Raw genomic sequence first — 12,876 nt, forward strand, 5'->3', positions numbered from 1 at the left:
TTTAAATCATACATCCATACTATGATTAGTCTGGGTTTCCCCTGCATTCTTCTCACTTCTCAACTCTAATTCCTTCTCAGAGAGCTGACCGAACATGACGCTGGCCTGAAGAGAAATGCTGCAGATCTTGATGTGAGGTGTTGCATTGAGGCACATACTGTAGGTCGCCAGCAGGGAAACATGCAGGACAGGAGAAGACAAATTTAGCTCCAACACAGCAGCGCTGATGCAGCAGTATGAACACCCACTGGCACAATACTAAAAGAAATGCAAGAAGCTGCCCAGTTCAACATTTCACCTCCAAGCTAGCAGCTGTTAACCTGCGGGTATAAACAAATTCATCAGTCACATGTTTCACCAAAACCAGTAGCAGCTAAAATTAACTGATACTCCATTTACTACTTTTTACATGTTTAGTATCAGGGCTGTGTATTGTATGTGGAGTTACCAGACATAGTTCTGATGTGTTACAACTACGTCTGCTAGAGGGATAAACCTGGTCTGATCCGGTCAACTGGCACGTACTGAGGTTCAGCGCACACTCACTGGAGGAATGAATGACTGGCTGGATAACTCTACGTGATACAGCTGTATTACAGAGATCTCCAGTGAGTCCTAAATCTGGTTTAATCTGCTACGTATCTGCCAGAGCACACCACCAACTGACTGACAGACTTCTGAGTGGCTTACTGACAGGCTGGTCAGTTTAATGACAGTCACACAACCACTAGATAGCATTTCTAGGCTGGAGGAAGACGCCCCCAAGTTGTAACACCATCATAAGGACGTTTTCATATCAGAAACATTCACTGGTCATAACAAGAAAAGCACAGGTGTCACATTCATTATGGTTCAGTTCAATTCAGTGCCCCAGTTAGTCATGGCACACTCACCATGGCCGAGGAACTGATAAAACCTACATGGCACGCAGCCTTTATTGATGTGATCAAATTCATCTGTTTTCCTGTAAGTACATTTTATCTCAGTACTACTGCCTTTACTGCATTGATAGCAAAAATACACTCTTCTTCATCACCTTACCATGAGAACCATATCAATAAACACTTTCATCTTCTTTTAACAAAGAAGCCAAAGCTCTACAGTGTTAAGTCTGGTGTAATTCTACAGGTTTTTTTCAGTCAAATAAATCCATGAAATGGATGTGCTAGTTTGTTTCTCAATACTTCCTAACAGTTCACAAACGTATTTTTTAAAAAAGCCTTAGTGATTTCCTAAAACAGCTGGGCACTGTAGTTTGTAGGAAACATTGCTCAAACAGGAGGCAACACTGCATTTGTTAGGGACTATTTTCAGCAGTGTATTAATACACATTTGGTGCTCTAGTGTGTATTTCCAGTAGCAGGATGGTGTATGTGGGATTGAGTCAAAATAAAATAGTGTGAGAGAATGTGTGTGTGTGTGTGTGTGTGTGTGTGTGTGTGTTCATGGTAATGAAGGAACATGTCACCCAGTGCAACAGTGTGGCCCTTTTGTCAGGGCTACTGATGGATAGGACCATAAAAGTACTGAAATTCAACACCCAACCTTAATTATGATAAGGCAGGATGTGCGTGTGTGTCTACAGCGACACTGAAGAAGAAGTAGTTTGCATTCAACATCTCCATGCTGAAAATGTTATCCAAAACAAACTCAGGGGTGTGAAGAAAGAAGACTTACGTCCAACACTGGAAACATGTTGGGCCGCTCGCTTGGTTATAGAGTTTTTATCTTGTTTTCATGGAATGTAAACAAACTTTGGCTGTGCATGATGTACGGTTGTAGTGACAAACAGAAAGAACTATAAATGGAAACTATGCAGTGATGGAGTCTCGTCAAGAAAATATAGTTATATACACTATGTAATCACAACATTGTTAATAACATTTCAATCTGAGGGCATTTTTTTCAAAGTTACTGAGGAAGGAAGAAGTAAGCAACCATAAATGACACAGCACTGTTTCCTGAGAAACTGTCTAACTAGTGCCCTGGTTGGACTGCAGGCTGTCTGACTGGCTGACCTCTCAGCTTCTTTAGCACAGTGGTTCCCAAACTGAGATCCCAGGACCTCCAGGGTTAAGAGACATGCAGCTGGGTCTGCTCTGACCTTCTTCTGCTGACTGCTGCTCAAATAAGAACACACTTAATTATTTTCTCTCAAAGAGCCCTTCAGATAGTCATCCCAACAGCTGTGCTCACATCAATTAGTTCATCCCTCCTTCACAGTAGTCAGTGTCAAGGCAACAGTCCCAACAGGAGGCCATGACATCTGATGGCTACAGTGCATAACATGTAATCACAGTGTTACAGGTCTCAATCCTTAATCACATTTCCGTCTGAATGCAAAACAATAAAACTGACCAAATGTAAAAGCCATGATGTCATCATGTTCTGATTTTTCCAGCAGCTCCAGTGGAGTCAGAGAAATGAAAATGTTTCAGTAATCTAAAAACACAAGATTTGCCATCAGTCCCTCAGAAGCAAAGAGCGAGGCACTCGTGTCGTCTCTTCCAGCCTCACAGTTCTAGAAGACCCTGCCCTGATGTACAGAATGATAACATCAATAATAAAGCAATCTGCTGGATCACTGAGCCGACTGATTGGTTCATCAGTCACAGGATGAGACCAGTCACACCTGTTTCTCCCCAGTGCGTGCTTATCTCACACAGACAAGATGGAGGAGCAAACTGCTGAGCACCAAAGCCACCACAATGACAAAGTGTCAATAATACTTTACAACAGTTTACAATGACATTTCACCTTACTCTTCTTGTAGTTCCTGAGTGGTATTCCAATCAGCCCGCTCTCCATCAGAATGCAGAACAGTTCAGATGAAAGCAACAAACTTGCATCAAACTGTTTCAAAATCATACTCATGTAAAGCGAAACTATTGGCTGGTTTCAAACAAATTTAAACTGCAGACTCATGTGACAAACATCTTACTGCAAGAGGAACCTACAGTTATGAGGTATTGGTTAGGCAAGCCAGGTCTATGTGCTTAATTCCTGTGTGAGTGAGTATGTGTCCGAGAGAGAAAGAGTGAACACTGAGGCATTGCCTCTTAACAGTGAAGACATAATTTCCATAATTTTAAATGCAGTGCATTTTGCATTTGTGCAATTTGTTATTTGTTTTTACCTTGTTTATAACCCTGTTTCCCCACTGAACACAAATTCTTGCCACATTTTTGTAAGTAATAAATTCACTGTGAAAATGAAATATACATGTAAACAGAGCCTGGACCATACTGAATATTGGCCTCAAAAGCCTTTTACCAATATATAAACAATAAGACATGTTATGTTATACTGCCCAATGTTCCACTGGTAAGTACACATAAAACAACAAGAATTGCTATAAACATTGTAACAAAGGCATGTGGGTTGGGCTTAACATTTTAATCAGAAACCGTTAATGACGCTAAATTCTGTACAGTAAACCCAACTTGTAGTTAAATAACCATAACTATCAATAAGGATTACTTAATGTATAAATAAATATTAGACATTCTTCTACTGTAAATTTCTTCTGTCACATCCATGTGCCAACAAGCTGGCACTGGCATTGATACCAATTCATGCCAATAAGCCACTATCAACTGATAAGCTCAGCCTGCCAGTATCAGCTGGGCTTCACTTAAAAATGACAGCATGCCTTACAAAAATCCTCAATTCGTCAGTGGAGTGTTGAACATCACTGTCTTACAATGTAATGCTTAACGGAAATAAACACTCAACTAGCAAAAACGTAAATAGCAGTGGAGAGTGTTGCAACAACAAAATACTGAGAGGCATAATGCTGCTACATTAAGCAATGCAATACACACCACGCACAGAGGCAGGCTCAACAAAGAAACCCAAGATAAACTGCAACACCTCTAAAAGTATCAAATATATCAAAAAATACAACAGAAATCAAAAAAGTCTAAAGTCTTGTGACCATTTAAAGACTGACTGAAGTTTCTGGTTTAATGTATGATGAAGCAAAAAGCAGCAAGACAATTAAATGTTTTTCCACTTTGACATTGCTAAGCAACAAAAAAGCTATAAAACATTAATCAGAACCAAGCATCTATCCAAGCAAATTTTTAAAAATATTTTGCAAAGTTCTTGCAAACCTATCTTTTTGTAAAGTTGTTTTGTTTTTATTTCTATTATCTCCACTTTTAAAATGTGATTATTTCTATTGATTCACTGTTTCTTCAAATTAACACTACTTATTACTATATTACTATTTATTACAGAACTGACCGCAGAGAGATGGCAGGAAACAAAGGGGGAAAGGGGGGAATGACAATCAACAAAGGTCTCTGGTTAGACTTGAACCAGGGACACTGCAGTTCATGGCTGGTGCCTTAACCCTTTGGTTACAGGGGATCCAGATTCACTGTATCTTAATTTAAATGTGACAATTATTTAGCAGATGTTAAATGTTGTCTGGACATGTTGTGAAGTGTTTCATGTTGAAAAGAATTTTTATCCAAATAAACGCGCATTTTTAAGAGTGCCTATTGGCATTCATTCCACACTGGTGAAGTCTGTCTTACACCATCAGGCTACTTCAGCACTGCAAATGATTTAGAGCCAGTCAGTGACCAGGTTTGTTGTACTGAGAGTCAACTGACTGTGTTAATCAGCTCAACGAAGTACCAGCACAGCCCTTTTCTAAGCCATAAAAACCTCTGGTGATAAATCAATAAGAAAATCAATTGATCTTCTGTTCATTCCATTTCAAAACATTGGTGAATTACAAGTGCCAATAAATCAGTGTATGTTGGTTTTTGCATGTTGGACAATCCATGTGTGTGTCCATTTATCCCTGAAGAGGAGGAAAGGATGACGCTACTGGTGTCGTTATAAATAGCTTTTGCTGTGTGCACACACACACACACACACACAAACACACACAGGGTATTTCAAAGTCCCTGAATGCCACATAGCTGGGTAATCCCGTGGCTGTCTCAGCTTGTTCAACCTGTTCTATGGAGAAACTACAGACACACTGAAGCCACACAATGACAGATGCTACAACGCACAGATCTGATCTGTCTGCTTCAGATCTCAAACCTGTGGAAAGAATTAACAGTTTGGTTTCCCAGATAAGGATTAAGACTTGTCCTAAACTCTACTAAGGAGATTCTTCAATTGACATCTGCACTGAATTTTGTTGAGTCCAGAACTAAGTTTAACCTCTGTGTTTAAAAAGAGCTCTGCAGCATTCATTCAGGCAGTGTTCACAAAAAAATTTACTGTTGTCTTCATTCAAGTGGATAAAATATGTGAACAAGAAAATGCTGTTTTGTGAACAAGAGTCACACTTTTCCTAATTATAAAATTACTTTGATGCTTCACAAGAGACAAACAGTAAAAATGTAAAACGTATATATTACAACTATTCTCATACAAATCAAAAACAAAACTGCTGAACATTAGCTGGTAGCAGCTATTTGTTACGCTTTGATTTATTGTTTTACTGCATGACAGTTTTGCTTTAACAAAGTTACCTGTGGAAATAAATGGTGGAGATGAAGAAGACTTGTTTTATGAATCAGGGCAAATAACAAAATAAGACCCTGTATTTGGAGCAAGATAGGTAAATGTGCAATGACAGAATTAAAGTTTTTTTTTGATTAGTGGATTTTTCTGTTCTGGGGGGCTCCAGGTATGGAAAGTTCCAGTTTACCTTAACCAGGATGAGAAGGACCAAGTATTTGTTGCATTTCAGTCATTCAGGCAGAGTTTGCACACAGAAGTCATATGACTTACATGTAGCTTGTTAATTGCACAGAGGTTTGGTAGACTGTCTGCAGGCAGGATAGATATTCTGGCAGAGAGTGCAGCATAACCCCAGAAATGATCCAGACTTCACTTTGTTCTGCTCCTTTTCAGCTTCCCTAGCTTGAGGAACAGCATCTGTATCTTTCTACCCATAGTCCCTTGAGTTTTGGGAACATTTCCTGTCTTCAACTAGGATTACGTGCTACTTTCCAAGTACAGTGTTGAATATGTCTCCAGAAAGCAACACTCCTGAGTTTGACAGTTCCCTCTAAACATGCACAATGTGAACGCACCCTTAAACAAACTGAATCTGTTCAGGTCTGAGCAGAGTTCACGGTTGAAACTTGCTCCAGGATGTTCTCATTTAAAAGATCGTGTGTGTTTGTGACAGCACTGGTAATTTGAATATGACAATCATTTTGAGGTAGGTGTTTGTGAAGTTATAGTCTGTGAGGATATCAGAGATGCTTTTCTGCTCAATAATTTTTGAAAATGAATCTCAACAACTCAATTCTGACTTTAAATATATTTAACATGTGGGAAGATTTCCATCCAATTCATTTGAAATCCTGGAGGAGAGCCAATCCTGTGGGGAAACAACAGTCATCAAAATCAGATTGTCATTATCATCTTCTCTTACCTTGCCAGTCTTGTGGTCAAACCAAACCAGGGCATGATTCCTGGACAGCACCTTGCAGTCAAAGGTGGCATTGTTCTGGGCCGGGCGACACCGAGCCACCGACCTGCCAATCTTGACTGGTTCATCCAGGTACACATGCCGCTCCTGGAATGGATGCGAGTTGGGTCGGCAGGCGAACACAGCCAGCGCTGAAGGCATTGATTTTGGCTTGAGAGTGTTACTCCAACCAGACACGAGGGACAAGTTTTCTTGATCCAGAGTGGCAGGCTTCTATTTCAATCCCCAATGAATCACCTATAATATCTGTGGCCTGTATTTAGGCAGAATTGTTAGTCCTTGAAGCTTTTAGGCACTAACTAATAAACATTGTCCAATGTACACAGCCCGGGCTGTACCGCTTTCCCACTTTGTTTCAACAAGACTCTCCTGTGTTTGAAAAAAATGAAAATAAAAAACAAACCAACAGGTATAAAAAAGACAAGACATTCCCTTCACTGACTGTCCACCAAAGCTACATAACGACACCTATATCTGACAGCAGGCACTATGTACAGACCAGGGTGCCATGTGTCAAGACATACATGACTGAGTATAGCACTGACAGTCTGGCAAACAGCCTTCCACGTCCATCAAACTCTTCCAGCACTGAAGTAGGCAAAGGAACCCAGTCAGCCACCATAGATTTGATCTTTAATCTCCAAAGATAGTAACAGCTCACGTCAATAATTGTGAATATCCTTATCAGTTCAGGAAACTCTATCTAATGTCTATCGGGGGTAGTTAACCAAATAATTGCGCGCTCTCTAGTTGTGTAAAGTGTTGTCTTGAAGCGAGCTAACAGGCACACACCCCAGTGTGCCACAAGCCGGTCGGTTCACACACGTTTGGTGTTCAGTAATGTGCCATCTGTAATCTATTCTTCATTTTCAGCTTGTCATAATCTGTGTGACCTTGTTGCCCTGATACAGGGAACCTTAGCTAGCTACCTAACGTCACCACTCCCTCCACAGAACACCTATGAGATTGCTAACGACACCTAGCAATACTGAAAACCAAAACACCCCTGAGTTGTAATACATTAACGGTCAGCCGAAGGTACGCCAACTAAAGCAGTTCATTCCCCGCTCTTCGTCTGAATCAGTGAGTGCAGAGGCTTCACAACACTCAGCCGTGATGAACTGGGGATTAGCAGGTCTTCTTGTGCAACTACAATGCTAATTGGCTAGCTCGCTTGTGGACAGGCGAAGCGCTAACTGTCGGCCAACGTTTTCTGGCGATGTACCAGCAAGCTAGGCTAGGCTAGGCTAATGAGTGCTGACAAACTTATCATCCAGGTCCTCAAATGTTTTCTCCCCACCCTTCTCAACCAGTTCGCTTACCGAATGGAGGCGAAATGCCATCCCTGTCTCCTAGAGCAAATAAAAGCAGCAAGCTAGCCCGTCGTTTGGCTGCTACGGAGCCCTGCAAGCGGCCGTTAGCATAAAGGGGGTGAGCTTCCGAGCAGCTAGCCGGCTAACTGACAGTCAGGGCAGAAACAGACGCGGAAAAATCAGGGGAGTTTCTTGACTGCGGCTCCTCACGCATCACACCAGCCCGATTATCATCCAGGAAAAGCTCTGTACAAGCCACACGCTGCGCTGTCGTCGTCTATCTCAGCCCAGGTAGTGTTTGCCGTGGCGGTTTTGCGTTATAGCCTTCGCCTTCCTACAGCTTTGTGGAAGGAATCTAGAAGAAGTTGTCCTCCTCCGCAAGTCCCCGCCGCCATACTGTAACTAGAGAGCAGACAGGCGTGGTGCGTTCACGGCCCGAGTCACATCAACTCTACTCACCGCTCACATCATTGAAGCGCTTGGCTCTGAAAAAAAACACCCAATCTTAATTTTGGATGAAAATATAAGCCGTCGGCAGTGGGAAATAAAAATGATACGTCAAAATCTGTCTTGATTAACCTCCCGGGGGCCCTTGGACAAAAACGTTGATCGTAACTGTACTTGGCAGTTTCATTATTTCCAACCAGTTCTCTAAAATTAACCAGCAACAATTTCAATAACTGATTAACAATTAAAGTAAACTCAACAGTCTCGGGTTTTTGACTGTTTGTCAGGAGAAAAAAACAGCAATTTAAATATTATTTGGGCTTCAGGGAATAATAAGGGCATTTCCCAATATTTCCTGACATTTTATAGACTTAACAATCAATTATTCTTTAAAGAAAACAATTCTTGTCATGAAAATTATGAATAATGACAATAATTGTTGGTTGCAGAAATACCCAGAAATATAAAGTAAGGAAGGTCTTAAACTAGAAAAAGAATAAAAGTTTTGAATAAAATATGGTATTTAGATTATGAAGGTAAAAGTGTAACTGATATTTAAGGCAAGTCTTAAAAAATAACATGCAATTGATCCAATAAAGTGAAAATATAGCAGATTTTGTCTTTCTTGGTAGATGTTAAATACATAAAGACTTTAGCTTTTCTTAAAGGAACAAAAATGTAAAGTTTGTATTTGAATATGTATATTTGGATATTTGGGTATATTACAGATGTCAAAGCAGGACAATATGATGGGAATATTACTGTGATTTTTAAAAAATAAACAAAAGTAAATTACAGAAAATCTGAATGAATTTACTACCAGCCTAAACCTGAATGGTGGGATCACTGAGTTAAGATTTCACTACAAGATGACAATAAAACAACCCTTTTTTAATCCTGTTTTTTCATCTGTATGGTAGAATGTCATAATTCCAAACACATATACAGTAAAAAACAACAAACCAAAAAAAACATTGTTTTTTCCATTGGGATACCGCAATCCTGTGATTTGATAATCGCTGATTAGATAAAGGTCATTTGGGGAGATGGGGCTCCAGTGGTTCCTTCAATAAACTCAGCAAGTGTATGTTTAAACTGGTTTTCTATCAGCTATCATTACCATGTCAGTAGACCACATTTTTAAAACTACCACTGTAACTTTCCAGTATCACAGAATGACAATCAGTTCCATCGTAAGGTTTCATCCAGGTGACTTGGTCTACGGACTGGGACAGCAGGGTGGTGTGGGATGACATGGGAGGGGTTCAAATTCTGCTTATGGCTCCAGAAATGTCCCTGCTGTGTTCTGGTGAACCGACAGCTGAGACCAAATCAATGTTGGATGAGTCAATAGAATAATTAAGTAGGGGAGGATAAAACATCACATGGCATCACTGCTGCATATTTTGTTTAATTCAGTGATCACTTAACAGGAAATATGACAAAAAACATTCATAATTAAATGTTAATGTTCACAGTTTTATCCATCTTTGCAAACTGTTCTCAACCTTTGTGTGTATCAGGTGGCTTAACAATCTACAAATATGTGATAAGATCTTGAAACGAATAAACAAATAATAATTAAGGCCTTAAGTAGCTGAGTCGTGACTACTCAATTAAACTGTGATCAGGAAGGGATAAAAGGTCATCTTAAAGTTTAGTTCATTATTCATTGATTGATGGTAACATTTGAAACAACTGAACCTCACATTAAAGGTTTCTCACAAAATGGAGTTTTAAGTCTCAGATGGTTGCTATAGCGCCCCCATTTGGAAAACTGATCACACAGTTTAGATGAGACTGGATCTCTGTTCAAGGTTTAGTGCTTTTCCCGTTCATGCTAAAGCACAGATGTCTGTAAATTTAATTTTAAAAGTAGATTAGGTAAATATAGCTTTAAAAATAAATACAATTTTTACAGTTGTATTGACACCTGTAATTTGCACAAATGTACTTGTCTAATAGTGATCAATGTTCTTTTTAAATAATATTTTTGAATATGAAGCTGGAGTCAGTAGACTGTTGGCTTAGCTTAGCATTGAGACAAAAAACAGCGGGAAACAGATAGCTTGGCTCTATCCAGTGCTAACAAAAATCTGCCAACCAGAACCAGCCCCTGGCTTTAGCTTCATATCAAGCGTACAAATATAAATGTATCACAATAGTCTCATCCAAGCCTCTGCAAGAAAAATGTATGAGCATATTTCCCAAATGTTGAACCATTATTTCAAACCCTCTTTTGCTCTGTATTACTTTTACTGTTTTGTATTGTTCGCAACTCTGTCTCACTGTAATAAAATCACAATTTGTGTGCAGACAAGTCCCTCCAACACAACATATGAAAACTGAAATGTTTGTACATAAGCGTATGTGGTCCTGCTAGAGGTCTTAGCAGGTCTGAGAAACCTGAAGGTTGGTGCAGGATTCATTTCGGGATCAGATTGATTATCAGTCTGTTCCAAATATACCAGAGTGAAGGACGAGACAAGGACTGAGGGACTAACACGGACTGTCAAGATCAACCACAGAGCTGTAAACTACACCAGACCTGTACAGTCTCATAATATGTTAATTGATTATCTTTGTTCTAGAATCAGCTTTCTGTAACCTGGCCCTGGCCCTGGTCCTGGTCCTGGTCCTGGTCCTGGTCTTGGTCATGTCATGCCACAGATCTTGGTCCTAGTCCCTGAAGCCCTGCCCAGTCCTCCTGCAGATCCAACCAGGGACCAGCTGTCACTGCATTAACAGTCTGACTATTACTTGAGATTTAACAGCATCTTGCTGTGTTTAGCTTCTTAGCCAAGTCTGAACCTGTTAACACTTTTCAGTCATTTTGTAAATGCTGTGATTTGTTTAATGTTATTCTGTTTGCTGATCTCACGCTTTTTATCTACTTCAGCTTCATGTGAAACATTTTGTAACACTGCTTTTGAGTGTATCATTAATATTATTAGTTCAGCTACAAAGATATTTTGCATTTTAAAGTTTAATGTTGCAAAGGCCAGTTGTGTTTTATTGAATACTGCTTTTAGTTTAATATTCATTTTAACTATCTGGCAGTCAGCCTAGCTTTTTTGGCTACAACTAAAATAATTAATTTCCACATTAAAGCCAGTATGACTGAGAAGTCTTTAAAGTGCTTACAGAAGAATGGAAGTTTAATAATAGGCAAAGTCCAGCTGGAAATCATGTGATAGAATCTATTTATCATATGTTCATCTATTTGGTTCTGTATCTGTTTAATAAGTAATTATATATATTATATATGTAGTATGTAAAATTTCTTTCACAAATTATTTTATTTATATTTGCATTTCTACTCTATGTATTGACATTTGTATCATTTCTGCTCTAAATTAAATATTGTTTCTCTTAGGCTCAAAGTACAAAAACCAATAAAAAGCATAAAAATCTAAAGATAATATATGGAATTAGTTTAGTATTATATTTAGTATTTTATTACTCTAATATGTTTATGTAAATAAATCAGATTGATTTGTGCACTCAGATGATGAAAGCATTGTTTCTCTTCTATCTGCTTACCTGTAATGAGGTGGATTAGTGTCACAACTTGAGCCAACAGTGGGTGCCCCCCTTCCATGTGTGAGCATCCCCACTCTCCATCCATCTGCTTTCTCAGTGATGGAGCTATTAAAGGATTTAGATAAAGCTGATTTACTGTCTTGTTCCTGACTCAAACTGAGAATTGGGCTGTAATTGAATAAGTAACTCCTTCAGTGATGTGAGTTTTACTTAGAGGATGTGAAGGGAAACAGAACCAGCAGAATGGACAGATGTTGCTTCCTGAAGCAGGTGCAAATACTGAATGACTTTAAAAATGAAAAATATTTGGGCCCAAACAGTCTGTGAAGAAACAAGGATAGTTTACAACAAATACATATTAACTTTATTTAAAAAGTGAAGCAAATTGTCATTGCCACAATTTCTTAATTCTTGTTTATAGATATGATCAAATGTAGTTGGACCAAAACAAAACAAAACAAAACAGAGGAAGAAAAATATTCTAAATCAAGGTCAACTAACTAGCTTTTTTCAGTGCTCTCAACTACATCTCACGGGCTTCTCCTGTGGATGGAGAGCAAAGTAAAATCCATCAATGTGATTCTAGATTTTTACTTAAGAAATCAAAATTGTCAGTCACTAAGCATACAGCAGGTGTATCTTTCCCCATTTTTGGATTTTGACTGAATATCTTAAAATCATCATCATGTGTCTAATAATTTTGATTAACAAAGCCAAAAATATTGATTTACTATTTCGAAATTATATCTCATAATACAATATTATGATAACGTATGTCATTATTTTTGTTAAAGTAAATTAAAATTATGATTACTATAATTTTGACTTAAAGCGTCAACATTTTGACTTCATGTCTCATAATGTTAACTCGAGAAGAAAATCTTTACTATCTCGTAATTCTTGACCTAATATATGTTAATTTTTGGAGTATAAGTTAACAATATGACTTTGTATGTCATAATTTTAACTTACCATGAGCTTTCTCTTTATTTATTTTTTTTGAAAATCAATGTAAAAACTTTATTCGGTCTGTACGGAGCTCAATCTTCACCTTAATACAACGGTGCTATGGACGTTCTTACGTGATGACGTTTCCTGTTC

At 38.7% G+C, this 12,876-nt stretch overlaps 1 protein-coding gene and 1 long non-coding RNA gene across 13 annotated transcripts in view; both read right to left on the reverse strand.

The window, feature by feature from the left end:
- slmapa (sarcolemma associated protein a) overlaps nt 1-8,245 on the reverse strand; it is a 63,521-nt gene extending 55,276 nt beyond the window's left edge. For 5 of the 12 annotated variants that reach the window (XM_071494571.1, XM_071494570.1, XM_071494569.1 and 2 more), the window contains exon 1: nt 6,416-8,242. In XM_071494571.1, the coding sequence (XP_071350672.1) occupies nt 6,416-6,613 (198 nt within the window). In that variant the 5' untranslated portion in view covers nt 6,614-8,242. Of the gene's footprint in view, nt 1-6,415 lie in introns of all 12 variants that reach the window. The other 7 variants (XM_071494574.1, XM_071494575.1, XM_071494566.1 and 4 more) reach the window with 4 other exon arrangements.
- A 2,579-nt stretch (nt 8,246-10,824) lies between these two features.
- Nucleotides 10,825-12,817, reverse strand: LOC139630278 (uncharacterized). Its single transcript, XR_011693140.1, has 3 exons — nt 12,748-12,817; nt 11,776-11,880; nt 10,825-10,939 (listed from the first exon to the last, which is right to left on the reverse strand). It is a non-coding gene; the product is annotated as an uncharacterized lncRNA (long non-coding RNA).
- Between the last annotated feature and the right edge of the window lie 59 nt (nt 12,818-12,876).

Source organism: Trachinotus anak, unplaced genomic scaffold (assembly GCF_046630095.1).
Source record: "Trachinotus anak isolate AG129_WGS33_773 ecotype Australia unplaced genomic scaffold, CSIRO_AGI_Tana_v1 ptg000013l, whole genome shotgun sequence".
NCBI classification, from domain to species: Eukaryota; Metazoa; Chordata; class Actinopteri; order Carangiformes; family Carangidae; genus Trachinotus; species Trachinotus anak.